The sequence below is a fragment of the Gallus gallus genome, chromosome 19 (assembly GCF_016699485.2).
Source record: "Gallus gallus isolate bGalGal1 chromosome 19, bGalGal1.mat.broiler.GRCg7b, whole genome shotgun sequence".
Lineage (NCBI taxonomy): Eukaryota > Metazoa > Chordata > Aves > Galliformes > Phasianidae > Gallus > Gallus gallus.
The window spans coordinates 4,668,246-4,695,954 of record NC_052550.1 but is presented as its reverse complement, the minus strand read 5'-3'; the positions used below and the strand labels follow the sequence as shown (position 1 = coordinate 4,695,954).

The following is a 27,709-nucleotide window of genomic DNA, read 5'->3' as shown; positions in this document are numbered from 1 at the left end:
GCAGTCGAAGGGCTCCGTTGCATTGTGTGGTGCCGGGCGCCGCGCAGGGGTACAGAGCCGGCTCCAAAACAGCATATTGAGCAGAGCTTCACCTCCGCTGGTGAAAACGGCTCTGTGTGGGATATCCAGCAAAGGAGGCTGAGCTCAGCACGGTGCAGGCTGCGCTGTGGCAGCTCCATGCTGGGGGTCAATGGGGTGGGAGAGAGACGGATCAGGGCAGGGCCGGCACACTGCGGCTCCCATCGCTCCCCATGGCGGCTGCTGCTCTGCAGCTCCCGTGGTTCCCATGGCACCACCATCGGGGAGGGCACCCCGACCCCATCTGCCTGCACCGCCCACAGAAGCGCCGCGGCCGCCCCACCCGCAGCCCCTCACGCTGTCCCTCATAAGAGCGCCAACACCACAGGCGGGTTCGCCGACGTGAGAGCGCCGCGGGGCACCCAACCCACATTGCGCCGACCCGACTGCCCGCGCTTCGCTTCTCTCCCCCGTCCACGCGTCCCCCCGTGGGGCAGCCGAGCGCAGCCCACGGTGGGCTCCGGAGCAGGGAAGGCTCCGTTTGGTGCCCGCGGAGGCGCTCCGCGGCTGTGCGCCCATCCGCCTTCCACGGGCACAGACCCGGAGGGACGAAGCGCTGCCCTGAGGGATGGTTGGGCTACGCGGCCTTGGGGCTCTTCCGGTCTTAACGCCTCTGTGACTGTCGCGCCCTACCTCACGCACACGCCCAGCACGCTCACAACAGCGCACACACACACACGCACGGCGGGACGCGCTCACGTCACTCACCCCAATCGCCGCCTTTTCCTGCCCCGCCCTCCGCACTACAGCCCCCAGCGCGCCCCGCGCCGCGCATGCGCGTTTGTCGCCTCCGCCTGCGGCCGGGAAGTGGCAGCGCCGCCGGGAGCCGCGCCGGGAGCGCCGTACGTGAGAGGGGCCGAGCCGTGCCGAGCCGTGCCGAGCCGTGCCGAGCCGTGCCGAGCCGTGCCGAGCCGTGCCGAGCCGTGCCGAGCCGTGCCGAGCCGTGCCGGGGGCTGCTCCCTCCTGCGGCTGTGGGGACAGCGTAACAGCGGGCAGCTGTTATCCTCCGGGCCTCCTCGGAGCCTGCGGGCGGTGCGGCCGCCAGGTGTGGGGCCTCTCGGCTGTGGAGACGCGGCGGAGGTTGGTGCGGCGGTGGAGGGGGGGGGGGGGGTTCAGCTCCGAGGGGGTTCGTTTGGGGTCCGGGGCTGCGGGGGGGGCCGGGCCGGCTCGGCTCCGTCGCTGTGAGCGCAGTGTCCACATGCCGCTTCCCCGTCAGCTCCATGCTGAAGCCTTCGTCCCGCTGCCAACCGCTTTGCCCAATTCGGGAGATTCCCGTGGCTTCTTAGGCCATAACGAGCCACTTTTGAGAAGCAGTGCCGAGGGGAATGGCCACGCGTGTTATGGGGCAAAGGAGAAAGGTGCTGTTTTGTGACTGCAGCACTGTGGTGAGGCCGAATCGCTGGGGCGGAAGGTGAATGCATTGTGCGGTGTCCCCGGTGCAGAACTACTGAGGGAAAACATCGCTGCTCCCCCGCTGAGGCTGGAATGGAAAGTTTCAGAACCATCGCCTATGGATTCGTTTTGCTAAACTGATATATTTGTTAACTAATACGCCAACCCTGCTGTTAAACAGACTGGTTGGAGGAGCAGGGAGCGGATGGGGTGCTGGGAAACACCACTGAAATGCACCCAGCTCTCATTGAGGTCCCCGGCTGAAGCTGTGCTGGTGCTAAAGGTCACACCACGCAAACCAAATTCAGCCTCCCGAGCAGGATTAGGCTGGAATACTTAAAGTCCGTGCTTTGAGAAGTCAGATTCCCGTGGTCTTTTGGGGCAGGGTGGCTGTGGGTTTGCTGAATGGAGCTGGGAGTGTTTGCTACATAAGCATCACTCGTAGCTCTTGGTGTGACTTTTGGCTTGGCAGGGTAGTTTTAAAGCTGGAGGTGATGCGCTGCCAGGTGGATGTGTGGCACAGGCAGAGCTGTGGGGCTATGGGGGGCAGGACACCCCAAACCCTCTCTGCTTCTGTGCACCAGCAGTCCCAGCACAGGGGATATTTCCCCTTTCAAGTGGGGAAGCAAACGTCAGAGCTGTGCTCACGTGCAGCAGGTCTGCGTGCTTTTGCTGGCACGTCCAGAGTCAAAGTATCACTGCCACCCTGGGTGTGACAGCAGGCTTTGGTCACCTAGCATCAAATACTGATGGTGGCTGAAAGAAGCGGTGCTCGGTGCACTGCTTCCCTTTGTCTCCCACTGCTGTGCTTCAAAAAGAGAAGGAAAAAACAAACTGCTGACTCCCTCCAAAAAACCTTTCTCTGTTCTGCTCTGCTTGTGGCTGCGTGAATATTTGTCAGCAACAACTTTGTGGGGGAAATGGGGCAGTTCTCTGTTTTGGGGCTCAGAGCACCTGCTGCAGGTATGCAGCCGCACCGTGGGGCAGACAGACCCCCCCCGAGCCCTGCTCTGACTCAGTCCAGGCAGAGTGTGGATGGGTGGTGTGAAACCTGCCTTAAAACGAGCTGGTGGAGGCAGGCGTCGAGTTTGACACCTACAGTTTGAATTTGCTGTTTGGAGCAGTAAAATAACCAACCTATGTGCACTGCTGTGACTGATTGCTTTTCGCTGTGAGCGGGGTGTGCTGTTGGTGACCCAGAGCACTTTGTCATTTCTGCATTCCTGGGCAAGCGTTGCTTTCATCTCATAAATGCAGACACGTGGGTGAGTCTGTTCTGTGCTCGATTATTTCCTTTTTTTTTTTTTAATTCTATTTCTTTTTTAAGCTAGCAAGCCGTGCGAGCAGGATGGATGGGACGCTCTGTGGAGCGTGGGCTCTTCCCCCATCCGGCAGCGATGTCATTCTCCATGCAGATGGCATCCTCCAGTGGAAGCCACCCACAGCTTCGCTGCCTCTTGGGAGGCATGAACTTTTCTGCTTGGCAGGAAGGAAGCTCATAGCTCCTTATTGACTGGAGTGAAGTGAGCAATCAACAACGGGAGACCTTAGGAGGGAGAAGGTGACTTTATTTTTAAACCCAAATGAATCTTGTTCATTCACACTCACATTCTTGTAGCCAGCTGCTCACCAGCACCGCCACGGAGATTTCCAAATGCTCTGCCTGACATTCAGGCATAAGATAGACGTGTCCAGATGGTCTGGGCAGAATTCCTTGCAACGACACAGCAGCACAGGAGTGCCAGCTATCAGTACTCTGCCTCTTGGACACAGCTTGGTGACCATGTGTGATCGGTATCCCCGCTCCTAACACTTGATAGTGCTGTTAGCACAACCAACGCCACTTTGTGAAGTGAGTGGTCATCATTTGTAAGTGAGCTGTCACCTTTCAGTCCCCCTTTTCCACCTCCTCACCGTGGAGGTCCCGATGCTTGGCCAGCTGGGTGGGTTGTGGCAGCCCTGTGACAGCACGTGGAGCACTGCCTATGAAACCATACATACGTGTATAGCTGTGTCTTAATAGCATCTTCATTCTGCCTGTGTTCCCTAATAACTTGTTTGTCCCCACTGCTGGGGGTGACACCGTGTGATGATGGCTTTGGGTTTGCTGTTTTATATTCCTTGTGGGCTAAGATCATTGGTGATCTTTTGTCTGCGTTCTGTCCCTGCTCTGTGAGTTGTTAGGATTTAGTTGCTGCCCTTTATGTCCTTATCTGGATGTCTTAAGGCTCCTACCCCATTTTCTGTTCTTCCCCAAATCATTTCATAATGGCTCTCCACATCTGGCTTGAGTTGTTGGTGTTGCAAGCTGTTCCTTGTTCTAACATATTCCATGCCACTGTCCCCTCTTCCTCCTGCTGCTTCCATACTTGTTCCTCCCAATTCTTCTCTCAGATCAAGCTTAGCAAATTTATCTCTGTGCTTTGCTGGCTTTCATGCATAAAGAATTGTCTTCTGGCTTTGTGTATGTGTATAATGCTGCACAGGAGGAGTCAAGGGACTGATCCTGGATGAAAATGGAGTGATCAGATGCAGTGTCTGAAGGCACTCAGATGTGTGAACGATCCAAATCGTTTACTGCAGGTTCTAGCATCCCTTATATACATTCCCACTTTCTCTTTCATAACTTTCCTGCCCTCCTTTATGTGTCAACAAAACATTCCACAAAGTCACCTCTGGTCTACTCCTTAACTGTGCATGCAGGCACTTATCCACTCAGAGTCCTGAGTTGTTCCTAACCATGTGCTCTTCCTTCCAGTCAGGGATCACTAATCATGCAGTGATCACACATCTCAATTGACTTTTGTTTGGCAATACTTGACTTTTGTTTGGCATCACCCATCTCACTTGACTTCCTGGAGGCATCCTGGGTTCTCAGCATTCCTTTCTCATGCTGTTTGTCTTGCTCCACAGCTTCTGCTCTGAATGTTCTTGAATCCCCACAGTCAGAGGCCAGAATGGAGCTGGCACTGTAGCCCTGGAGTTAGAGCAGTGCAGAGTTTCAGGAACTGCTTGCATAACCAAGTCATCAGTGTGCACAGGTGCAGGGCTTGGCATACTTCTCAGGTCTGAGCTTGGCTCAGTGCTGAGGGATAAGCTTAACACAGAGCACCAGCAGCCTTGGGCTGCTTTTGCATAAGTCTGCAGACTCTGGTGGTGTCTGGTGTTGGAAGCGGAGTCTTCTTAGAAAGCTCTTTCTCCAAATTTGCAAAAGAAGTCTCACTGGCCTGTTGTAGGTGGTGGTACCTCATTTGCCTTTGATCAGAGAGTGTTCCCTTTTCTGTAGCCTCCTAAACGCACAATGAGCATCTTCTGTGAAAGGCTGAGTTTGTGTGGTATGTCTTTGAGGTGTGTTGATCCTGGGGCATCATTCTCAGCTCTGCTGTGCTCTGTGTCTCTCCCTGCAGGTTCCCCAGAAGATGGTGTAAAGCCAGCTGGCGCAGCTGCCGCCTGTGATCTCCGTGTGTCCAGACCTCAGGGAAGACCATGGCAGCAGCTCAGGGAGCAGGAAGCAGCTCAGCCGGGCCCCCCGGAGCCCCTGTCTCCATCCCTGGGCACAGCAGCTCCACGGCAGTGGTGGTGTGGGAATGGCAGGATGAGTTTGGCCGGTGGAGGCCGTACCGAGGGGACGTGTGCAAGTTCATTGAGCAGGGTTTCCAGGCCTCTCAGCAGAAGGGGCGGCGTTCAGGATCAGGGCTTGTCAGCAGCAGCATCTCTTTGGGACACGCGGATGCTGGCTTGGCCCCCTATGTCATCGACATCCCAAGCCTGACACAGTTCCGGCAGGATACAGGTAAGGGAGCTTCCTTTTCATGCCAGCATTTTTGTAAGCCTGCTTGTGTGCTTAAAGAGAGAGCCCCGCAAAGCTCTGCTGACACTGCTGTTATTGCCATGTGCTGTGTCTTCCCTCCTGATGCTGTGTGCCACCCGGCATGTGAGCAAAGCAGTGCTGGCTGACACGAATCTGCAGGGCTGTGCCAGGCAGACGGATGAGAGAAGCCTCATCATGAGACCTCTGGAGCTCAGAGCTTGTGAGCTAGACACCTCAGAGCTGGCAACTTTCTGCCTGTCCCTCCAGCCTGCATCCATTCAAGATCTCTCCCACAAAAAGGCCTTTTTGCAATTGAAACTCTCCTGGCTGCATCCCTTGTTCCCTCTGCAACAGGTGTGCCAGCTGCTTTACTTTGGCGTGCCATCCTGTGCAAGCTGCTCTGTGAAAGCCTGCTGCCCCGGCAGAACAATGTAATGCAGCCACAGAATAGTCCCCCACCGCTGCTGTCCCAGGCTCGATTGCTTCCTCCCAGGGAGGAAGGGTGGGCTGCTCCTAATTACAGGGCTGAGGTTTAATTTTCATTCTCATCTTGGTTTTCTGAGGTCACGGGGGATACCGGCTCAGAATGTGCTGATATGGTTCCTGCCCTCTTTTGCTCCAGATGTGCTGAGCAGCTGTAGCTCAGAAAGCAGGGATGGAATGTGTGCTCTTATCTCCAGAGAATCCAGGGGATTTCTACATTACACACCCCTAAATGAATGGAAAATTCTCTGTGCATCAGTTTCCCCTTGCCAACACTTTCTTCCCTTGCCACAGGACCACAGTCATGTTCAGCACACTGCCTGAGCCTCGCACCAGGCTGTGGAGCTGGGCGCTGTACTGGGTCCTTGCCAGCTGAAGCAAGAAATGAGCACTGTCTTGAATCAACTGCAAAATGAGACAATTCCTACAGGAAAGGGAAGTGGTTGGAGTGGTGAATGCTCATCGCAGCTGCATCCGTGTTTTTGTTCTGACTTCATAGTGCTTACCAGTGACCTTGAGATGAGTTTTCTCTAGAAGTGTCTTGAGCATTGGCAGGATTGGCTCAGCATGGCCTGGAGGCTCTGTTGAGGGCTGTGGCTTCAAGCAACACAGCACAGACCACCAGAGCTGGCACCAGCAGCTGTTTCTTGTTTTCTTCACACTGCACTTGTGCAGGAGCCATGCAGCTGGTGCTCCATCCAGCACCTGGGCAGCAGGCCCTCCCTCACCAGGATGCCATCCGTTACCAGGACACTTCCCAGCTGGGTGAGGTTGAGATCTCAGCCTCGGCTGATTACCTGTGGGAGGCTGAAAGATGTGTCCCAGTGCAACTAGGGCATCCTTCTTCACGTGTGCAGGTGTCTTGTACCTCTTTAGTCTCTTGTGAAAGACTTCAAAGCATCTGGCTATATTGTCCGTTGCAGGATGATTTGGGTTTAGTCATCTCAGGGAAGCAGCACGGTACAGTTTTGGAAATGATGCTGGATGACGTGATGTCCTCTTTGTGTGGATGAGGTTTGTGGTGGTCTTTCAGCAACAAAAAGGCTCATTCTACTTTGTAGCTCTCCTACAGTGTTTCCCACTGATTCGGAGGGATGCTGATCAGAGCAGCCAGGTCTGTGAGCCTCCCTCCATGGGTAACTGTTCCTATGTGCTGTGTGTGTGACTGTTGAGAATGCTCTCATATCCCCTTTTTGTGGCCCACTTCTAAGGAAGACTCTCTCTGCAGGGCTCTGCCTTAAACACGACCCTTTCTAAGCAAGCAGCCAGCTGACCTTTGTCATCTGCTGGAGAAAAGAATCTCTGCAGGAAACATCCCCATGAAAAATCTTGAAACAGAGCAAAAAATAGGCTGTTGTATTCTGCTCATTAGCTATTAGACAGACAAATAGCTCTTCAAAGGAAGCCAGGGAGAATAACAGGAAGCCAGTGTTAACGGGACTAGCATCCCCACCAACGGGGAGTGACAGCTGTGCAGGGGGATCTTGTGGGCAGGATTAGCCGCAGGCTTCAGCTGCTGCTTTGGGCAGATTAACTGGAAGTGAATGTGAGGCAGCAGCAGGAGTTGTCCTCCTGCCACAGCTGTTTGCCCACCCAGGAGATGAATGCCAGCTTCCCTGCCAGCCTGGGGGAGGGGGACCTTTTCCATGAGGCACATGCCTTCACTTGTTACTGACTCCTAAAAGCTTCTCTCCCCACTGCCATTTGGGGATCTTAAGACTGCAAGTCACTTGCAAACACCTGAAGTCTTCCCTGTGCTGCTTTTAGCTTCTGACCTGCTATTGGAGCAGGGACTGCTGATTTCTTACCCGTGTGTCCTGCTTGGCTTTCCAACGCCTTGCTTTACCTGTGCTGGTCTCCTCTCTGCTGGGAGCAGGTTCCCAGCATCCATCTCTAAATACAGGGCTTCTCTCACCACGTTGGTCCCAGTCCGATCTCATCCTTCTTCCCTCTGCTCAGATCTTCCCCAGTGTCTGTTGAGGACATAGGTTTGTGCACTCAGTCTTTCTAAAACCTGGCAGGAGTTGATTGCTGAATGGAAGTGGTCTTTGCTTGAGTATGTTCTTGGCTGTGTTCTCTGCTTTCCCGTGTCAGACACTGATTCCTGGCTGGGGAAGATCAGCTTGGTTCTGCTGACACCTTCCAGCCTGGCTTTTGCCAGAGCAAGGCCTTATCCCACAGGAGTCTCTGGGTTTTTTGGCTGAGCCATCAGGGTTAAACCTGGGTCCTACAGGGCAGGTGTGGAATTTCACAGGGTCTCATGGTCTGGCCACCAGAGCACTCAGCAGAAAGCACCAGTGCTGCTCACTCAGAAGCCTGGGAGTGGAGTAGGAGCAGAGAGATGACTTCCACGCTGTCAGCAGAGCTGCAGCACGGGTTGCCCTGTGGTGCAGGCAGTGTGGAGTCCCACAGAGCCACGAGATGAGAACATCCTGGGGCAGTTCTCACAGGGCTGAAGTGCAGATACTTGTTTGTTGGTGTGCTCTTTCACCTCTTTCCTGGAGTTCGGGGTCAGAGCCCTCACTACTGCTTTAGAGGCTTTGTTGTTTTTGTTTTCTTCCCTCTTGGTGCTGCTCTCTGAACTCCTTTGTGTTAACAGCTCTTTGCATTCCTGTTCCCCACCACCTGCCTGCATTCCCAGACTTGCCCCCGGGGTATTCCCAGCTTCTCTTAGTGCAGTGGGCTGCTGAGGTTTTTTTCCCACCGCGAACAGTTCTGGCCCAGCTGCAGGAGCCTATTTTTGCAGAGGTTTGAGCTCCTGTGCTGTTAGGTTGCTCACTTCCTTCTCAGGAGGTCTTTTGCTTTAAAAAAGCAGCTGAGCGAGGTCTCCTTGGAGAGCCTGGCTTCTGGGGGCTTTGAGCTCCTGCTGTTGCTGTTGAGCAGCCTTGCAACAGCACCGTGTCTGCTTTCACTGCTCTTCCTTTATGTGAGCAGCTGTTCTCTGCAGCTTCCAAATGACTTTGCTGGTTTTCTGTGCTTGTCTTGCAGCAGTCAGGAGCTGAGGGAAGCTGTGCCTATCCTTCCCTCTCTGAAGCCCTTGTCCTGCCCTCGTGGGAGGAGAGTCGCCCAGGCCTTTGTGCAGCAGAGGGAAGTGGGCCTTCAGCCCCAGCAGCACTCTCTGTAGGTGCTGTGTCTCTATAGTTACTCTCTTGTTGAGGCTGTGGGAGGTTGTTACCAGATCTGTGCCTCAGCCTGAATTTTATTTATTTTTTAACGTCAGTGAGGCATCTGATTGCTGCTCCTCTGTGCCTGGGTGTGTCAGTCTCCGCATCCTCTCTCCTTCCTTCTCTTCCCACCCTTCCTCCCAGCAGCTTTTGAACCTGCTGCCAACCCTCAGTCGCATTTGGCTGGGGGACAGGGATCTCCGAGGTGTTCTGTTTCTCTAAGCTCTGTGAGCAAAACCACCTTTGTCGAGGTGAGAAGGTTTGTTAGTGCTCTTTGTTAAACACCGCAGATCAGCGTAGAAACGCATCACTGAAGCAGGTCCACTTCTCTGATCTCAAACTGCCTTTTTTCCCCCTCTTTCCTACCAGGGACGATGCGGGCAGTCCGCAGGCACCTCTTTCCCAGGGACTCAGCAGCCGAGCAGGGCATCATCTGGGAGTGGCAGAACGATGAACGTGGCTGGTTCCCCTACGAGATGAACGTCTGTGTGTTCCTGGAGCAAGCCCATGCCTCCAGCCACCAGCGGGTGGACCTCGGACCCTTAGGCTACAACTATGAGGTCGACCTGGTGGCTCAAGTGCAGACCAACAAGACCACGAGGTTCTGCCGCAGTGTTCGGAGGCGGGTGGACAATCCATACCCCGTGACGGCCGCCTTGGCTCCCGTTCACACGGGGACGGGTTGCTCGTGCCAGCAGTGCTGGCTGAACGGGGGGACTGGCCCCATCACCACGCGGTACCGACACTCCATGACAAACTTCCCCAACTCCTCCGCTGCACCTCAGGTTTCCGGTAGGACGACATCAGTGAGTTCTTCCGGCGTCGGCTTTGTGCCCTATAACAAACCCGCTTTGTCTGGAGCGAGGTCAGCACCACGACTCAATGCACAGAGCAGCTGGGCTTTTCCCCAGGCTGGAGGTGCTGTGGGCCCCAGCACAGGACTGTCCACATCGAATGGAGTCAGGTACAGACCCCGACTCACCTTCAAACGCTGTGTGTGTCCTACAGTGCTGCTGTGTTCAGCTCTACGTTCTTTAGGAGCCTCCCTTCACTAAGCTCTTCTCCCTAAAAGGGGGCAGCCTTCTGGTGTCTGATGCATAAGGAGGTTTCCCTTCTGCTTTCCCTTGCTTTTCTCCCACTTGAAATCTCACCCCTGTCAGCCAGGAAAGCCACGTTGAACCACTGGAGGAAGTGGTCAGGTTGAGATACTGCAGGCATGAGGAAATGTAGCATTTTGAGGGGGATAACCAAGTAAATGCAAAGGAGACTTATGAGCACTCCTATTTAGTTTGCAATATGCTTCTGTTCTCAAGCCTTGCTAGTGCTGCAGGCTGAATGGAAAGCAGCATCCCGTGGGCTCACCATACTGTCCTCTTCTCTCCCGTGCACAAGCTGCTTAGCCTAGCCACAGTCAGTTATCCCTGGGGCTGAAGCAGGCACAGTCAGTCTCTCCTTCACAAAGTGGAGCACTTTCCTCTGTCTTCTTGCAGGGTTGATCTCTATGAAACCCAAACCAAGCAAGATACTCATGAATCAGTTTTTCAGGGTCATAGCTTTCACTGCACACAAGATGTTTTCTAAGCTGGTCCTCTGTGGCCTGTCTCCTTTCCAAAAGCTGATACATGCACTGAGCATCTTCCAGCTATGGTCACTTTAAACCGAGGGCTGAGGAAGGGCTGTCTGACTGCCCCTTTGGTTTGTGAGCTGCTGTCATTGTGTACAGCAGTAAATACGCTCTGTGCTGTAATAATCTCAAGCATCACTGTGAGCATCTGAGCAATTAGAAGCAAACTTGCCAGAGTTGATTTACCTGTTCATGCTAGCCCAGGTAAAGGCATAGATAAGAGATCAGTAGGGTGGAAAAAGCATACTGTGCTCCATGCAAGTAGCAGAGAGTTTTGAAGTTTGTATCTTAAGCAGAACTTAAGCCTTGCTCGCCTGCTGAACCTCTCTCCTTGGAGATGTTCAGAGTCCTTTGGCATTACCTTTCCAAGGGCTCTGTCCTTTCCCTTGGCCAAACAGATGAATGCACATGGCGCAGTCTGTTTTCCACTGCGGTTCATTATGTGAAAGGGCTTCTTTCAACACCAGCTGACAGCCCAGGATGGCTTTTCCCCTTCCTTCCCATGTGGTGAGTTGGAAATAATGCAGGGTTGGGGTAATTGCTCTTGGCTGGGGTTCTGTTCCCAGGCTCGTGAAGCCCATGTTCCAGCAGCAAATACCCTCATTTCTGCGAATTAAGGGAAACCGGAGTAGCATGCACTAACAATGCACTTCATTTAATTCCTAAGCCCACAGTGTTCCTTACTCACTGTATTCCCTTCATTCCCTGTCTTTCCCCTCAGCTTAGCTCTGTGGGTCAGTTCCTCTTCCGTTGCTCCTCTCTGCTGCATCACTGGATAGCGAGGCTTTTGTGGTTGCAAGGATGAGGTGCTAATTATGCTGCGGTCATTATCCTAGGAGGGGCTCGTGTGCCTGTCTTATCTGCACCATGCAATTCCTTCTTCAGCTGCTCCCTCTCTGTGGCCGTCACTGCAGCTTGCACAAACATCCACCAACAAACAGAGCTGTGCTGCCTGTGACAGAGCAGTGTGTGCTGCAGGAAAGGGAGTGGTGGCACTGAGGGATTCTGCAGTGTCTAATAAAGGTTGTGTTGTGTGCACTGCACAGCCTTTGGCCCTCAAGCACACACCCCTGGCAGACATTTACAAAGCTTGCAGGGAGTCCCAGCTCCTGCCTTGCTGGAGCTGAGCTGTAACTGGCAGTTCAGAAGCTACTGGAGGCTGAAAGGCAGTGCAGTTACGTACGCCTAGTTACATGCACCCAATTCTGTAGGAAATGAAGCTAAAAATGGCAGCACTGAAGAAATCCTCTCTCTTAAAGGACTGAGATAGGTGTAGTTCATCCTGGAGAGCAGCCCAGCTCCCTGTATGACAGTGACAGCTATTCCCAATGCACAGGCAGGGCTCACCCCAATGCAGGTTGGTGGCACATCACAGCCTTTGTTGTATCAGTGGTAGGGGAATGTTTCCTGCTTGCTGCAGGGATGGAGGGCTGGGTAGAGCTTGGGCACTGCATGCTGCAGGTGTAATGTCCCCATGCTCTCAAAAGGATCAGAGTCTCTGGAAAACAGAGAGGAGCGTTGGCTGGAGCAAGCCAAGGCATAAGTAGATGTTAATATTCTTGGCTCTGCTCTAATGTATGAAATGAATGTGGGCAGGTTATTTTGCTTCTTGGTGCCTTAGTTTCCTCCCGTGCAGTAAATATAGCAAACCCAGCCTCCTTGCAAACTACACTGAGAGCCACAGATGGAGTGTGCCGTGGCAAGGGCTGTGTGTGTAGAACAGAAGGCAGCACTGCCTCCAGCAGCTTTCCATCCCTGGGTGAGGCCGCGCTGGGAAGCATCCTATGCTGCAGCCCCAGATCTTCCCATGTGCTCAGGAGGTGCACACCGGGGAGCATTCAGAGATTTCAGGCACTGACTTTCAGCTGCTGCAGGCACAGCCCGAGCTTTGGCTCAGAGATGCAGGCAACAGCTGGGAATCTCTGGGCAGCGGAGGTGTGGGAACAGGCGCGCCCGCTCGCAGGCAAGGCACGACGTGTGTTACACAGCCACAGCAATATCCTTCTTCATTACCTCCTTCCTCCTCCAAAAAAAAACCACCTCGGGCCCAACGTAAGCTCAGAGTTGCATTTCTGCACCTTTTTTAGCGTGGCAACACTTCCTCCTACGCACTGCGGCTTCGATCTGCCCGGGCAGCGTTGTGGCAGAGGCAGCGCAGCGTGAATTTCCCTTGCTTTCACCAGCCTCACGTCTGGGATTTCTGCAGCATTCTGCACCCGGCAGCCCTGCCCCTGTGTTCCCATGGATAAGTTCACGTCCTATTTCAAACTGAGTCTGTGTGCCTGTAGCCCACGTGAAATAAAAATTAGTTAGTTCCTACGTCAGCAGTTCAGTTGGCTCAAAGCCTTCCTGCAGTCAAAGCTAACACGCTTTGCCTTTACTGCACATCTTAGGGCTCTTCTCACTTCACAGAAGCTCTGGCTCCTGGCTGCTTTCACAGTGGACCTTGCAATACAGGAAAGAAAAGGAAGAATCCTTCTGCCATCTTCTCAAAGATCATCCCCCTCCCAGATCAGCTCTGGGTTTCCTTTCCTTGAATCCTCAGCTCTGCCTTTTCCCTCCCCATGGGGAAGGGGAGATGGAAGCACCCAGGTGGCTGCAGCACTTTAGGCACAAAGCTGCTTGGGGTCACACACCAGGAATGGACACTGCAGTGTCTCCTGGGCTGCTTTCTGGTGGGAGAAGATGGGGGAGCATTGGGAGAGAAAAATAAGTGAGAAGGAACTGTGATGAAGGAGCGAAATCAGGGAAGAAAGAAGTCGTAAAGAGGGTCACAGTAACTGACTAAGAGCCCTTTGAAGTTGAAAGGAGGATTTCCACTGTGGTCAGAGGGGTTTGAACTGGGCTGTAGTGAGAACAATTGGTTGCATCACTTGAAAACATTGCAACATTAGGGGCAACAGAGGGGAAAACACAGAAAAGGAACGGAACCTCTGGAGTGTGGAGAAGCCTTTAAAGGTCTGGAGGCTGCCAGCACCACAGTGAGACCCAGGGTTCCCTCAGGGGCTCAGAGCATACAGGAACCTGCTCCAAATACAGCTGGCAGGGGAACAGCAAGGTGAGGATGCGTTGCTGCTGCAAGAATGGGAGGTAGGCACGTGTCACTGCTGGATCTTAGCAGGGCTGCAGAGAGGGTCCGCTGCCTGTGGTGCTGCATCAAGCACAGCAGCAGGTTTTGCATCCCAGTTGGAGAGAACTGGGTTCTCAGAGGCAAAAGATGGCTTTGGGAACTTGATAACAGCCTTCCTAACGTGGTGGCCAGGTGTGATGTAGCTGGGGCTGGTTTGGGGAGGTGGTTATCTGAATGCCTTGTGTAGTGACTGCAGCTGCTGTGCCTGTGTGCTACCTAAAGCAAAGCCTACAGGTGACTTCTCTATGCCAGCAGGGTGGGCTTCAAGCTGGGGTCTAGCTTGCTCCTAGCAGTCCCCTCATTGGCTTTCATGCTGCTGCTCTCCTTTCCATCTCCTGCTGCCAACTGAACAACTACCCACATTTTCTAAACTGCTTAAAGTGCTGTTGCCAGCACTGAGAAATGCTACCAAAACAAGCTAGGAACCTAAAAGGGACACTTGGTGTCCACCTTCTCTTGGTTTCTAAGGTCAAGTGTGTGCCAAACTCTCCTAAACCTCTTGTAGTTCTTCCCCCCTTGTTCATATATTTTTATAGTACCCTCAAAGATAGACAGCAAACATCAGAACCCTGTTTTACAAAGGGGGGGAGGGTGGGGTGGGCTCCTTAAATATAGCTGTTGAGCCAATGGGGTGTGTGGGTGGGGGGGTTCCAGGTGAGGCTCACCTGGGTAATTAGAGCCTGTTAAAATATCTGGGGCTGTGTGCTGCTGCAGCTTGGTTAGCTCTTGCTTATCTGACTGTTGATCTGTGCTGTTGCATTTTTCTCTTTTTTGTTCTCTTTCTAGTGCTCTAAACCTCCCAGTGAAGATGTCCAAGCCCAGCAAACTGAACCAAGCCTTGGCAGGTAACAATCTTGTTTTGCTTTATCTGCTTTCTTCCTAGGGTTATGTGAGTGAGTGCTTCCTTTGGCACTTACTTTCCCTTCTTAGCCTTTAGGGAAACTCTGATTTATGTTCAGTAGTGAAAAGGCTCTAGTCCTAAAATCCAAACAGCAGAAAGAGCAGCCTTGAGAGAGGAGAGGAAGGTTGGACCTCACCAATTGTTTTTTCTCAGTAGAGCTTGTTGTAAGGCTTTGTTCCTGTCCTAGCTGAGGTGAGGGTTTGATGTTGGTCAGCATGGATCAGCACTATCCTAATGTAAGAGCAGGATGCCAGCTGGTGTGCAGTCAGCGTTGGGCCAGGAGAGATAAGCTCTGTGGACTCATCTAAGAAGCTCTGCTTCTGAATTATGGTTTAGAGGCAGGCTATGAGCTATCAGGACAAGTGGCTGTATTTAGGGTTTGGGTGCTAATTTTTTAGCTATGCAGGAGCACCTGGGCCAGGCTGTGTGCTGGCTGGCGATTGCTGCTTGGTTTTTTTTCCTTCCTTAGAGGAGGAAGGCTGTAGTGCAGGCAGTATGGAATTACTTTGTATGGTTTTATTACAAAGGCTCAGGTGGTTGTTAGCTTGAAAAGGGTTGTAATGCATTGCCTCAGGGAAAGGAAGAAACAGAAGTTAAATCAGTTGCTGTCTCCTGTGGCAACACAATGCAGGCTGGCTTGTTATCATTGAAACCTGTGAATCTGATCCTAAATATACCCAAGAAGTGCATCTGAGAGGGATGAAAGTGCCAGTTTTCAGTGCTGCTTTTCTGAGTAGATTTGCCTGTGAAACATGAAATGGCGTTGCCTTGAAAATGGCAGCTCTATAGCTTTCAGCAAGTGCTTGAAATCTGAATGCCAGAACTTGGTGGTGGTGTTCTGCCTTGGTTGGCTGTAGCTGTAGGGACTGCGGTGTGACAGTGCCTGCTGGGGGTACAGGGTTTGTCCTGGTGATCCCCCAGCACTGATGTTTCTGGTCATCCAGTTTTAACACTACGGTGAGGACTGTGCCTTGTGGATCTCCGGAGCCAAATGAGCACCACGTAAAGTCAAATACAGGGTGTGCTGACAGCCTGTAGCCCCTCCAGCTCCTTGTTCATAGATCAGGCTTTGTGGAAATGAGGTGTAGAGTAGAGCTCCCACTCGCTCTGGGAGGATGACCAGTGAGAGCTTTGAGTTTCTTCCCCTGGCTATTAGCACTGACTGTAATTAGTTACTTAATCACATAAGAGTAAATACAGCAAAGGACTGACAAGCCCTACTGAATGCAAGCTATGTTAATACTGCTAACTGTGACCTTGTTCTACATATGCAAGTTGTCCCTTCTTAATTAGAAAGGTCTCCAGATCCCTGGGAGGTGGTGAGCAGGAGGTCTGAGTGGCTGCAGGGTGCAGTGTGGTGTAGACTGGGCTGAGTGGTCACTGAAAGAGCAGCCACAGGGAGAGCATCTCCTCTGGGTCCTCTGTCTCTGTGACCCATGGCTGTGATCAGACCTGGGATGCTCTGAGGGGCCAGGGAGGGGAGAAATCTGAAGTTGTGAATCAGCAGGTAATGCAGGATCCTGCTGCTGTCAGTGAGAAGGTGGGCTTTGGTGGTGTGATGAGTGCCTGGAATGTTAGTGAGGATCTCATTACTCTGCAGTAGCACGGCTCCAGGCCCTGAAAATCATGAAGCTGACTTCAAGACCCTAATTTCTATGGTCTTTTTCCCTTATTTTCTGCTACTTTAATGTTTTGAGGTGTATGGAAAAATGTCATTTAAGCTTTCTTTTCACTCTTGGTATTTGGTTAGTCTAGAGAAATGCCAAAATATCAGTCTCAGCAAACTGTGAAAGCGCATTGCTGGTGTTTGAGCTGTGACTGGGTGGGTGTGCTGGGCTGCGAGTGAGTAAGCAGCTGGTTGGTGCTCTGTGCATTATGTAAGGGTGTCTTCCCCATGCTAATATACTGCACAGGATATTACAGAAGTGCCTTATTTGCATGGGAGGCTGAGAAGAGCTGGTGGATGTCGTCAGAGCTGCAGCAAAAATAACTTTACCTCGTGCAGTTGTAACGTGGTGCTTGTGGCCACGTAGATGGTCTGAGCAAGAAAAAAGAGGGAGGGGTGTGTGCTTCTTGCACATATACCCACACATGCACTTGGCATGTACATGTTTCCACATAAGGCTGGGATCCCTTGCTGGTTGCTCTTGTCACCAGACTTGTGGGAGGATTGTTGGATGCTGAGATCCCAGCTTTGTATCAGCACCGAAGGAGGAATTGCTGTGGTGTTTGAGAGATAAGCTAGAAGAAGAACATAGCACAGGAGCAGCCCCATTCTGAATGCTCTCTTGGTTTGAATCTGTAGGAAGAGAGGATTCATCATGTGCCTCTAAGGGCAGCAGAAGGTAGAAATAGAAAACAATCTTTTATTGCCTATTTAAGGTTGTCTGTGGGGAGAGCACTGAACTGGGGGTAGCTCTCCTGGTCCCATGCTTTACCTGTGCTCTGTGAGCACGTGGACCTGCTGTTGCCTCTGCAACTCATGAAATGAGAGTTCCTGGGTTAAGTACTCAGTTCCTTTGCAGTGATTCACAGTGCTGGTAGACAACTTTGGGTAAGTTGGTCTAGGTACAGGAAGGGCTGTGCTAGCAGGTAACTGCACTTAGATGAGGTTCTGTGCTTGTTCTTCTCTTGGTTCTCTGCCATGGAGTCTGAAGTCAGTTTCCCAGCCTCTGCTTTCATCTTGTTCTCTTTTTTCTTGTCTTGCAGCAGACTCTGCATGTTAGTTAGCAAACTGCTATTGGTCTCCTCAACGGAGCATTAATCTCACATTTGCATTTACACAGTCAGATGTGTGTGGGTGGTGACAATCCCTGCTGGTCTTTGGACTTCTCATCAAATGTCAGCCTCTGCAATCGGTGTAATCACAATGCTGAGAAATGAGCGTCTGAGACAGCCTCACCACTTCCCTCCTTTGCACCGGGCTGGGGAATTACACCAGAGCATTTCATGGCTCTGGTGGGGTCAGGCAGCTTGAGATTCACAACCTCACAGACCCAGGTACCTGCCTGGAGGAAGCAGGTGGCAGCTCTGCAGCTGCTGGGCTTCAGCTGCTCAGCTTTGCTCACTGCCTCCAAAAGCAAGTAGGTTTTGTTAGGGGAACTCTTAAGCTATTGCTCAAGGCATCCTGGAGGCTGAAGGACTGCTGGTGGCTTGCAGGAAGCTGTGACACCTGTGATGTTCAGTCGGTGTTCATGCTGTTCCCCTGATCTCATGCTGAGAACAGCCCTGTGCTGATAGTGGGCTGAGGTCACTGACTCAGTGCCACTGTGCTCTAAAGGTCCTCTCGGTCTCTGCAGCTCCTGTGTGTGGGAGGGGGGTTATGTAAGTCTGGGTCAGCAAAGGTGACACCTAACAAAGTTCCTGGTTTGGGGTTACCTGTTTCTGTGTGTGCTGGGGGATATATAGTGCATGGGGCAGCCTGGTCCTTCCTTGGGTAGTCCTGTGCAAATGACTGACTGTCTCATAACCTGTCTTGTGAAATGCTTTCTGTCTAGAAGTCTTTGGTCCTTACATGCTGTTGAGCAAAAGCATCTAACTCTTGCATCAAGGAAGACTTGAACAGTGTGTGGAATGTGTACTGCACTTGGACCTTGTGTGAAGCTGGTACAAAACACAGCTGGGGCTGCATGGGGACTGGTTCTGTTTGTGGGGCATTTACATGGGCTCTGTGCAGGGGATTTCTACTTGCAGGCAGTGGTTCCTTGGCTGGCTCTGTACTTGAGACAGGAAGCAGCCTTACTGCTTGCACTTGGCTGGCGTTTCCCATCCAAACTCCATCTTCAGTCCCATCTGGGCTGGTACCTTAGTTTGTCTTGAATGATACATTTGCTTTTCTGTCTTCCCAACTCAGTTGAATATGAGCTTGAAAGACAGAAGCCTTCGTAACTTCAGCTTTGGCCATGAGCTGTGCACAGATGTGGGGATGCTGGCAAGCATTTCCTTTGCATTAGATGTGCTTTAGCACAGGCAGCTGTGGGAGGTGCTGGCTTCTGGGTTGTGTGCTGTGTGTGTGCAGCCATGAATGGTTTTTGACCACGGCAGGGGGAATTCTCTTCTTGAGAACACCATGCAGGTGTTCCCTGGAATATGAGTTTTAAAGCAGTACATCACCTGAGGAATATTCTGCCTTCAACAGGCCTGAATTTCCCAGGCAAACATCATACTCCATCAGCATGATCAGTCCTGTGGCTCTGTGTGTGCTGCCCTTACCTTCAGAGAAAGGCTGTCCTTGTGAGTGAGTCGCTGCCTTAATCCGTGTGCAGTGAATGCAGCAGTCCTGGTGCTGGCTGGGGCAGGGCAAGTGAGCCGCCTCAGGCTCAAACTGTTTGAACAGGGCAGCTCTGTCTGTGCTCAGCCCAGGCTGTGCATGCAGCGATGCTGCACCCTGGAGATCAGCTGGGTGTTCTTCCTTGGAAGTGCTCAGCTGTATGGGGGAGCTGAGCAGGAGCTTTTGGGATTGCAGGCAATACCGGGTTCCCCAGGGCTTTGCATTAAGCAGACTCAAAATGCCTGATGAGCCCTTAAGCCAAAGCAGAGAGGAAGGTTCTGTTCAGCCCTGGCCTGGAGGATGCCCACATCTCCCTGCTTCGGTTTGCTGCCCAGGTTCTTCCTTCTGAAGTCCTCTGGATCCCATCCTTGTGCTGACTCTAGTCCTGCTGCCTGTTGGGTGTTTTACGTTCAGTGAATCAAGGGCCCTGGGTTTGGTTTTGTTCAATATTTTTTAAATTTTCTTCGAAAGTTTGAAAGTTTTCTTTTAATGAATGTGTTTCCCCGTTGTTTCCCTCCTGCATGTGGATCTCGTACCTGCTGTAGGCATGACGGCTATTCTGATGTCAGCCGCTGGACTCCCCGTGCACCTCACCTGTGTGCCGCAAGCTGCCAGCACCCATAAAGCCACTAAAAAACACAGCTCAGTTAAGGAGGGGAGGAAAGTGTCCAAGAAAGGTAGTTCCTGCTCAAACTGATATCTGCTTCCATCTCCTCCTCTTTATCTCTCTGCGCTTGTTCTACCTCCCTCTTTTCCTCCCGTCTCTCCCCTGAACCCCGTTGGCTCTTCTGGTTTGGCTCGTGATGCTCATCCTGCCAAGGATGAAGCAGTGTGTGTGGTCTCTGACAGTCTGTACAATAAGGTGAGAGGGCAAACCCCGTTCTGTGGAAGCTCTGCTTGTTTCCATCAGTCACTACATCTGGAGCAGCGCAGTTGCTCTCTGTGTGACTGATGTCTGCAGGCTCCTCTGAACCCTTGAGGTCTGGCACTTACCCATGTGCTGTCTCAGGGAAGGTCTCCTTGTGAGCTGTGCCCATGGCTGAGTCACAAGGTGAGGAGGATCCTGCAGCCAAGCAGGTCCCTGAGTCATGTAGGGCATTCAGGGCCAAGCTGGGATGGGTTTTTATCTGTTCCTGTCTGGGTTGGAAGGGGGTAGAACCCTCTCTGGTGGCAAGTAGGGCTGGGTTGCTCCCTGCTGAGTTGAGCCCCCAGGGCTTGGCTCCTGCCTGTCAGTGCTGCTGGCATCCTGCACCCTCTGTCTTGAAGGCTGTAGGTATCTGCTGTGGAGTGTGGTTCCCATGGTGTGTGATTCCTATGGAACTGCTGAAGTGGGTGTCAAGAAGTATCCTAATTTGGAAGAGACCCGTAAGGATCATCATGGCCTGGGGTGGGCAGCCAGCCTCTCCCTGCAGATAAGCAGAGGGAGCTGCAGGCTCCACAGCTCTGCCTGAGATGGGTGCCTGGTATGCAGGTGTCTACATTCAGGAGCCCAGAGAACCTCATGGCAGTGGTGGGGAGGCACCTGGCTGTGTTGGAGCTTGCTGATGTTTGGGTGTAAGAGCCAGCACGTGCAGTGAGGGAGCTCAGCAGGGAGGTGTGGGCAAACCCCCTCTGAAGGGGGACACTGAACAGACATTTAATGTGGAAGGAGACACCTTGCAGAACGGTGTTATGTACAGAAGTGTGGGGAGGAGATGGAAATGGCAGGAATGAGAGACAGCACATGTGGAGTAGGATGTGTGGGAAGGGGAGGAGAAAGCAGGAGGAAAAGTGGGGAAGAGCGGGAGGTGTGAACACGAGAGCTGGAGGAGGAGAACTGAGCAGAGGCAGAGCTGGAGGGACTGGTGCAGCATTCCTCAGCCCTCACCCTGTGCTGCACCCCGTGTGCTGTGGAACTGCTCATGGTTAGTGCTGCAGGGCTGTCTGTACACTGCAGCAAGGTGGTGTGGCCATGGTCTTGGTCTTCTCAAGTCCCCTCTCAGCAGAGGGGTGGCTGCAGTGCTGTGAGATGTCCCACGATTGCCCTGCTGTTCCAGCAGTGCATCTTTCTCCATCAGTTTTGATGCAGCACACACACACATTGCCTACTGGGGCTGTTTCTTCCCACCCTGACAGATGGTTGGGCAGGGGCTGCTGAGCGCTGCCTTCATGCAGCCAGGCTCCTGCTTGGCCTTGGGATTTATATGTAGGGATTGCATAGGGCAGCATGGGAGCTGTGCCGGGTGCTGCTCTGGGCTGCCAGCTCCCTGCTGTGGCTCAGCAATGCCACCTGGTGGAACCAGGGAACCTCCAGCCTGATAGGCAGAGAGGGGTCGTGAGCAGAAGGGGCTGTGTGACACTGAGCACAGTGCAGCTCCTTCCATCTGGCACAGCAGGATCCAATCCAGCCGTTCTGCTCAAGATGTGCTGCAGAGGAGATGCTTTGCCAGCTCTGCTGCTTCCAGTGCTCATCCAGGGGGAGGGGGTGCCCCTTTCTGTTCCAAAACAAGACGTAGCAAGCTAGAAAGCAGGACCCTCTTTGCTGGGAGCAGGGAGGCTGTACCTGCAGGGTGCTGAGCACATGACTGCTGCCTGAGGAGGGTCTTGGTGCCCCCAGGAGCAAGGTGTGCCTGTGCAACACTCCTGATGGCCAGGGAGTGCTGTCCTGCAGTGACATTAATGAGCTTGACTTTGTCAGACTGTTCTTGTTCTCTTTCTTATAAACCCTGAAGCTACAACAGGCAGAGACAGGTCCGTTTTTGTGCCCTAAATTTCTGCATCTCTACTTCACACCTCTCCAGATTTTTCTGTCACTGAGAGCTCCACCAAGAGCTGTGCATCCAGGTGCAGGCGCATCAGTGTGAGTGCCAGCAACTGGTACCAAAATAGATGGTGGTGGGTGCAGTGTGCCCCTGCTCAGTCCTTCTTGCTGACTCCTGCACCCCCAAGTCTTTCCTCTTGAGTGCAGCAGAAACATGGCAGCATTCACCCTGCTGGCACGTCCTGCCCTTTGCTGTGGCACTGTCCCAAACCTCAAAGCTAGCTCTGCTACAAGAGAGTGCCTTAGAGGGCTCTGTGCTTTGGCCCCACAGGCTTGGAGAGGTGCTTTGAAAAATGCCTTAACACTGAACCTGTACCTGCACACTGCTTTGGGTAAGGTGTTGTTCACAGAATTGCGTCCAACTTTCTGGGAAGCTGGGTTGTGCTCAACAAAGGCACTAATTAGTCAGGACTCATTAATGGTGTTGCTGTTTGGCAGCGATGTCTTTGGCACAGGCCAACACTGTGCTGCATGTCTGGGGGAAACCCACTGCTGGGCAGGCAGTGTGCTGCCAGTACCAGCCTGCAGCTCCCAGCCACGGGTGTTGGGTGACTGTGCGTGGCATTTGCTGGAAGCAGCCTGTCTGAACCTGTCTGCTGCTCACTGTACGGCCCTCCTGGGGACAGGAGGGAGGTGTAACTGCTGCATGCAGAGGATTCAGAATGCATCTGTGAAGTGTTGCTGCCTTTGGAGAGCCCTTGCTTCAGCAAACAGCTTATTATCTATGGGGAGGAAGAGGAAGCATTAAGGAAAATCATTATGCCTCTTGGTAAATGAAAGGATGGTAAACATTCCTTCACATCCTGGATAGATCAATAGCACAGCGTTAGGCCAGCTGGTGGTAAACAGCATTGAAAATGCAATAGCAGAATTGACCAATCCTCTATTAATCTTAAAAACCATGGAGCCTAAGCGGGCTTTGATCCCAGGGGATGGCTAGAACAAAGGCTTGGAAGCAAATGCTTCCACAGAGCAAATAGTGCAGTATGTGAGTGATTCCGGTGCGGAAATGTGTGGCTCGTGCCACAGCTGCTGCTTGGACAGGCTGCTGCTCTGCTCTGGGGCATGGCAAGTGTAACCCACGGCAAGGTGAATAGCTCCAGAGCTGCTAAATCTGTCATGCAGGTGAGCTGAGGTGTTGGGCCAAGTGCTGGGCAGGCACTGCTGCTGGTTGGACACGCGCTCTGCTTGCTTCCCTTGCTGTCTGTACCACCTTGTCTGTGCATCTATTTGGCGTTGCTCTCTCCAGCCTGTAGCCAGAGGAAATGAGAAGGGAGGTCACCTTGAAGAGCCACCTGAAAACCAGCCAGATAGAGGAGGACTTGTGATCAGCCTGGTGGGCAGCACAAGACCCTCAGGAATGCAAACACAGTCGCTGTGATCAGTACTTAAGAGGAGATCACAGATCTGTACAGAGCAGGCTGCTACCCACCCTATGTCCTCTCCAGAACTTGCAGAGCAGCAGCTGAAGCCTCCCGCTGCCCTGTGATGGTCTCTTGCAGTTACCAACCAGAGCCCACGTCCAGCTGCCACACGTGAGCAGTGCCACACTGTGTTTGTCAGCTGAAGCCCAGGGCAGGGATGTCACAGAGCACTCTGCTGGGACGGATTTGGCCACAGGAGGTGGTGGGCTGAGCATGAGCAGAGGTAGTTCAGGCAGATGGCATCCCTGTGCCACTGTTTCTGGCTGGCACGTCTTGATCCACTGCATGTGAGCAGGGTCCCAGCAGAGAGGACAACACAGCAGTGTTCTCTGTGAGATCAGGGTGAGGCCTTGAGGCTGCTCCTGGCTTTGAGCTCTTATTCTGAGTGCTGGGAGGTTCACTCAGGCTCCTGTTTGTCTCCTGCTCTTCTTGTGGAAGCCGTTGGAAATGCTTTTCCAAGGAATTTTGGCATGCTCTTGAAGTGGAAAACTGCTGTTTCCAAGTTCCTGTGTTTGACTTAATGCTTAATGTGTCCTCTTAGCATCTTCCTGGCTGAGGGGCTCCAGGGCAGTGATCTCACAGCCCCGCTCTGCCTGAGCTATCACGCACCTCCTGCCTGGTGCCAGCACTCAGCGGAGCATCCTCTCACATCGCAGGCTTATTTTCTCTTTCTGTGCTCAGCCGTGCCTTCCTGCTGCTCACACTGCTGGATACCAAATGTTTCAGGATGGCCAGGAATCCCCTTCTTAAAGTAACTTGCCTTAATGACTGTGCCTTCATCTTGGAGAGTCAAGCACCCAATCCATCCATCTTCCTTAGTGAAATGACTTTCCACCCACATTAGCTCACTGCCTCATCTCTTGCGTTGCCCTGGATCTAGCTCTGCAATGAAGAGGTGCATTCCTCCTGTTTGCATCTTGCCCATCTCTGTCAGTGGCATTCAGAGGAATCAGTCTCCTGCTTGATCCGGGTCTGTGCCATCTGCCAGGTCTCTGCCAGTTTCATGCCAGCTATGGCATGTGAGCAGTCCTTCCTGTCTGCTTTGTTGTGTTTGGCTCTGCCATGAGAAGTGGTTATCTGGAAAACAGATAACTGCTCATTGAGGGAGTGTTGGAGTACAGCTTCCTTGCAAGCCCCAGGGTAACAGCGCTGGTGCTCATAGCTGTCCAACCTCTGTCTATCTCAGGACAGAGGAGAGCAGCCTTCACTGGTGCATCTCATCCTTCATCTCCCCAGAAGCAGGCTTGGAGCAGAGCAGGAAGGGTGAGGAGCCCCCTGTGCCAAGTGACAGGTCTCATTTTGCCTCCTGCCGGATGCAGCCCTAAGATCATTTGTACAAATGTTTCCTTTTGCAGGCTGGTGGAGGAGCCTGGCTGCCTCTGTGATGGGCCTGATGACGGGTAAGGAGCTCCAGCTGGGTGCAGTGCAGGCGTCTGATGCCCACTGGCTGGATCCAGGCCTGGCCAGGCAGTGCAGTGCCCAGCAAGGGATTGGCTGGGAGCTGGGTGACAGCTGATGCTGTTGGCCCTAACCAGACCAGGGTCTTGTGTGACATTTGCTGCTTAATCCTGTAACGCTTCAGAGGGGATGGGGCATGTGCTTGCCGTGCTTTGGGAAGCCAACTCCTCCCTTGGCAGAAGAGGGTTATGCTCAGGGAAATGTCAATGTCTTGTACTGCAAATAGGGCACCCCCTATGAAACTCTTTTGTTTGTCTATCTTGTGACTTGTGTTGTCTTACTAGATTTGAGTCTGTGAAAGCTCAAAAGAAAAGCCACTGTTTTGTATTAAGGATGCAAGGCTAATTCTGCTGTACTCAAGATAAGGTCTGCTGCTCAGTATATGGCTAGGTTTCTCCTGCAGTGCCAGTTGCAGGGTGTGGCAGTGTCTTACTCATGGTATGAGAAGGTTCCCTGTCAGCTGAGTGGTGTGGGAATGCCTTTTCTCCCTTAATAGCCTATGACAGAATTCTTTCCTACTGAGTCTACTGTGTCCTTGAGCTGGATTGTAGCTGCACAAAAAGTTCAGCTGGTTCCTGGCTGGCATTATGTGGGATACATAGGGGCACCCAGAGCACAACAGCTGCAGGTGCTGCACAGGGAGCAAACATCCACTGCTACGTGGCATCTCTCACCCTCTTAATGGGAAACCCGTGAGCACGCAGAGGTTTGTGCTTGTGGATTCTCCCCTCTGCAGCACTCAGTCCCAGCACAAGCTGTTCCTGGTAGGGTGAACTTTTGCAGGGCTTCTGTGGATTGGCTGGAGCAGCGTTTTTTCTCCTTTCTAACCCGTACCTTTCTCCTTGGCATCCTGGCCAGTTACTTGCTGTCACCCTGCAGTGCCTGTATACCTCACGGTATGTCTGATGTCTTTCTCCTCTCTCCTTTTGCAGCAGCACCGACTGACCCAGAAGCAGTGGTGAGGAAGTACCTGGTGGAGGTGAAGGGTACTCCTGTGGATGAGGTGAGGGGTTGTGGGGGTGTACACAAAAGCTGTCCAGCTGCTCTGTAAGATGCTACATGGTGGCCTTCTCCTTGCTGTCTCGTACTCCAGGACTGTATCATCTGCATGGAGAAGCTGGCCTCTCCTTCAGGTTACAGTGACACTTGTGAATGCAGAACAATCAAGCCAGAGATGGTCGGTCGCCTGACAAACTGCCAGCACTCCTTCCACATGCTCTGTGTGCTGGCCATGTACTCCAATGGAAACAAGGTACTGAGGCAGCCCAACTCCACCAGGTCCCACGTGCCCTGTGTCTGTGTGATGCACTGCAGAGCTCTGACACCTGCTTCTCTCCCCACAGGATGGCAGCTTGCAGTGCCCCTCCTGTAAGACCATCTATGGAGAGAAAACTGGTACTCAGCCCAAAGGAAAAATGGAGGTCTCCACTTTCCCTCAATCCCTCCCTGGTCACAGGGACTGTGGGACAATCCAGATCGTGTACCACATCAGCAGAGGCATTCAGGTGAGCACGACATGCTCCTGGGGACAGCTGCAGCCTGCTGGCAGTAGCTGTGAGAACCTCCCTCCCACAAAAGTACAGGGCACCAACATGGTGCCTGCAGGCAGCCTGTTGCTGAGCAGCCTGCCAAAAATGCCATTCTTCTGAGGGTTTCCTCAGGCCATGTGGAAAAGCTGTGGTATGGTACTGTCTCCCACCAGAGTTCACATAATCTGAGGAGCTGGCTTTACCTGTATCTCAGCATGAGGCACCTCCTGGAGGACCCATGATGCTAGCATGTCCCCTAGGAACATGTCAGATACCTCCTACAATCAGCAGTGCCCTGCTGCTTTCACATGAAGAGCTGCCTTGATACAGGACTGCCAAATCCCGCTTATCCCAAATTTTGCTGCTGTCTGAGGACGAAAGTGCCAAATACGTCTTATCTGTTACAGGGCCCTGAGCACCCCAACCCAGGGATGCCTTACACAGCAAGAGGCTTTCCTCGCTATTGCTACCTACCAGACAATGAGAAGGGCAGAAAGGTATGGTACTGTGTGATGGGTTTTCCTACTGGGGCACCAGATAAGTGGCAGGGGGGGATACACTGGTGTTGGAAGGGACCTTGTTTCCTTGGTCTCCTGCTACAGCAGGGATTTAGGCTGTTAAGCTTCTGGCAAGCAGCTTTCATGGCTTTAGCTGCTGAAGGACAGTTTTCACTCCTTTTTTTTCTTTTTCCTTCCCATCTTTCCCCACCCAGGTCCTGGAGCTCCTGAAGGTGGCCTGGAACAGACGCTTGATTTTCACGGTGGGCACCTCCAACACCACTGGTGAGAGCAACACGGTGGTGTGGAATGAGATCCACCACAAAACAGAGATGGACACAAACCTGAGTGGCCACGGCTACCCTGACCCCAACTACCTGGACAATGTGCTGGCAGAGCTGGCTGCCCAGGGTGTCACCGAGGACTGCCTGAGAAAATGAGTGGTGTTGAGGGGCTCAGCTGGGCTGTGCACATCTCTGTGGCCCACTGCCCAGGGGCCCACCCAGTGCACTTATTCTTGTTGCCTTAAGTTCCTGTGTCTGACTGTCCGTCACACTAAGCAATAACACTGTCATGTGGGAGTGCTGTGTACTCTGTACAGTCTTTTTTTTTCTGGAGGGAAGCTATTTTTGTAGAACGTGTGACTGTATATGCAGGTAGGGCTGGTGTCTGCAGCTAGGAGAGTGGGGGTGAGGTGACAGGACCCCAGCCCTGGTGCTGCCTGGGGTGTTGGGGGCATCTCTCTCCTGTAAGAGCACTTGGGAAGAAGCAGAGGGCCTCCCTCCTTCTCTTTGCAGCTCCTTCTGAGCAAGGCCTCCTGCCCCCTGTAGCTGATGCCTGTATCTCTGCTTGGTTGTAATAACCACTTCATTTCCATGGAGAGCTGCTGCTTTGCCTTCATCCTGCCTGATGGCTTGGGGTGCCTCCTGTGTCTGCGTCCCCCTCTGAAGGACTAGCCTGCTCCCTGGAGCTGAGCTCACTTGATCCAGCCAGGGGAAGGGAGGCAAAGCTCAGCTCTGCCGACAGACCACAGCTCTCTGCAGGGCCAGGATGCCATGTGCTGAGCCCAGGGGCTTGGCTTGCTGTTTCACCCCTGCCTCCCCCCTCCTGGAAGCGGCAGCAGTTCTGGGGCTGTGCCATAGCCCTGT

The 27,709-nt window shown here is 52.9% G+C and overlaps 2 protein-coding genes across 6 annotated transcripts; both read left to right on the top strand.

Annotated features, from left to right (window-relative positions):
• Window positions 1–177: 177 nt before the first annotated feature.
• On the top strand, window positions 178–4,898 carry LOC121107190. Its single transcript, XM_040650136.1, has 3 exons — window positions 178–933; window positions 994–1,158; window positions 4,878–4,898. The coding sequence occupies exons 1-3, from the start codon at window positions 178–180 to the stop codon at window positions 4,896–4,898; spliced, it is 942 nt and encodes a 313-aa protein (XP_040506070.1).
• On the top strand, window positions 871–27,142 carry DTX2 (deltex E3 ubiquitin ligase 2). 5 transcript variants are annotated; one of them, XM_015296006.4, is made up of 11 exons: window positions 871–1,158; window positions 4,878–5,263; window positions 9,298–9,892; window positions 14,469–14,527; window positions 19,399–19,530; window positions 24,433–24,477; window positions 25,468–25,538; window positions 25,629–25,787; window positions 25,879–26,040; window positions 26,472–26,561; window positions 26,777–27,142. In XM_015296006.4, the coding sequence occupies exons 2-11, from the start codon at window positions 4,957–4,959 to the stop codon at window positions 26,999–27,001; spliced, it is 1,845 nt and encodes a 614-aa protein (XP_015151492.2). In that variant the 5' UTR covers window positions 871–1,158; window positions 4,878–4,956; the 3' UTR covers window positions 27,002–27,142. The 5 variants fall into 5 exon arrangements, with proteins under 5 accessions (XP_015151492.2, XP_015151494.2, XP_015151493.2 ...); XM_046902571.1 differs by lacking the exon at window positions 871–1,158 and adding an exon at window positions 1,468–3,031; XM_015296008.4 differs by lacking the exon at window positions 19,399–19,530.
• The last annotated feature ends 567 nt before the right edge of the window (window positions 27,143–27,709 follow it).

Bases quoted from the DNA above. Each gene is read 5' to 3' on its own strand.
- LOC121107190 (XM_040650136.1), top strand. From the start codon at position 178: ATGCTGGGGGTCAATGGGGTGGGAGAGAGACGGATCAGGGCAGGGCCG. The intron at 934-993 runs GCCGAGCCGTGC...GTGCCGAGCCGT, and splicing joins GAGCGCCGTACGTGAGAGGG to GCCGAGCCGTGCCGAGCCGT. The intron at 1,159-4,877 runs GTTGGTGCGGCG...CTCTCCCTGCAG, and splicing joins GCTGTGGAGACGCGGCGGAG to GTTCCCCAGAAGATGGTGTA.
- DTX2 (XM_015296006.4), top strand. From the start codon at position 4,957: ATGGCAGCAGCTCAGGGAGCAGGAAGCAGCTCAGCCGGGCCCCCCGGA. The intron at 26,041-26,471 runs GTGAGCACGACA...TATCTGTTACAG, and splicing joins ACATCAGCAGAGGCATTCAG to GGCCCTGAGCACCCCAACCC. The intron at 26,562-26,776 runs GTATGGTACTGT...TTCCCCACCCAG, and splicing joins ACAATGAGAAGGGCAGAAAG to GTCCTGGAGCTCCTGAAGGT.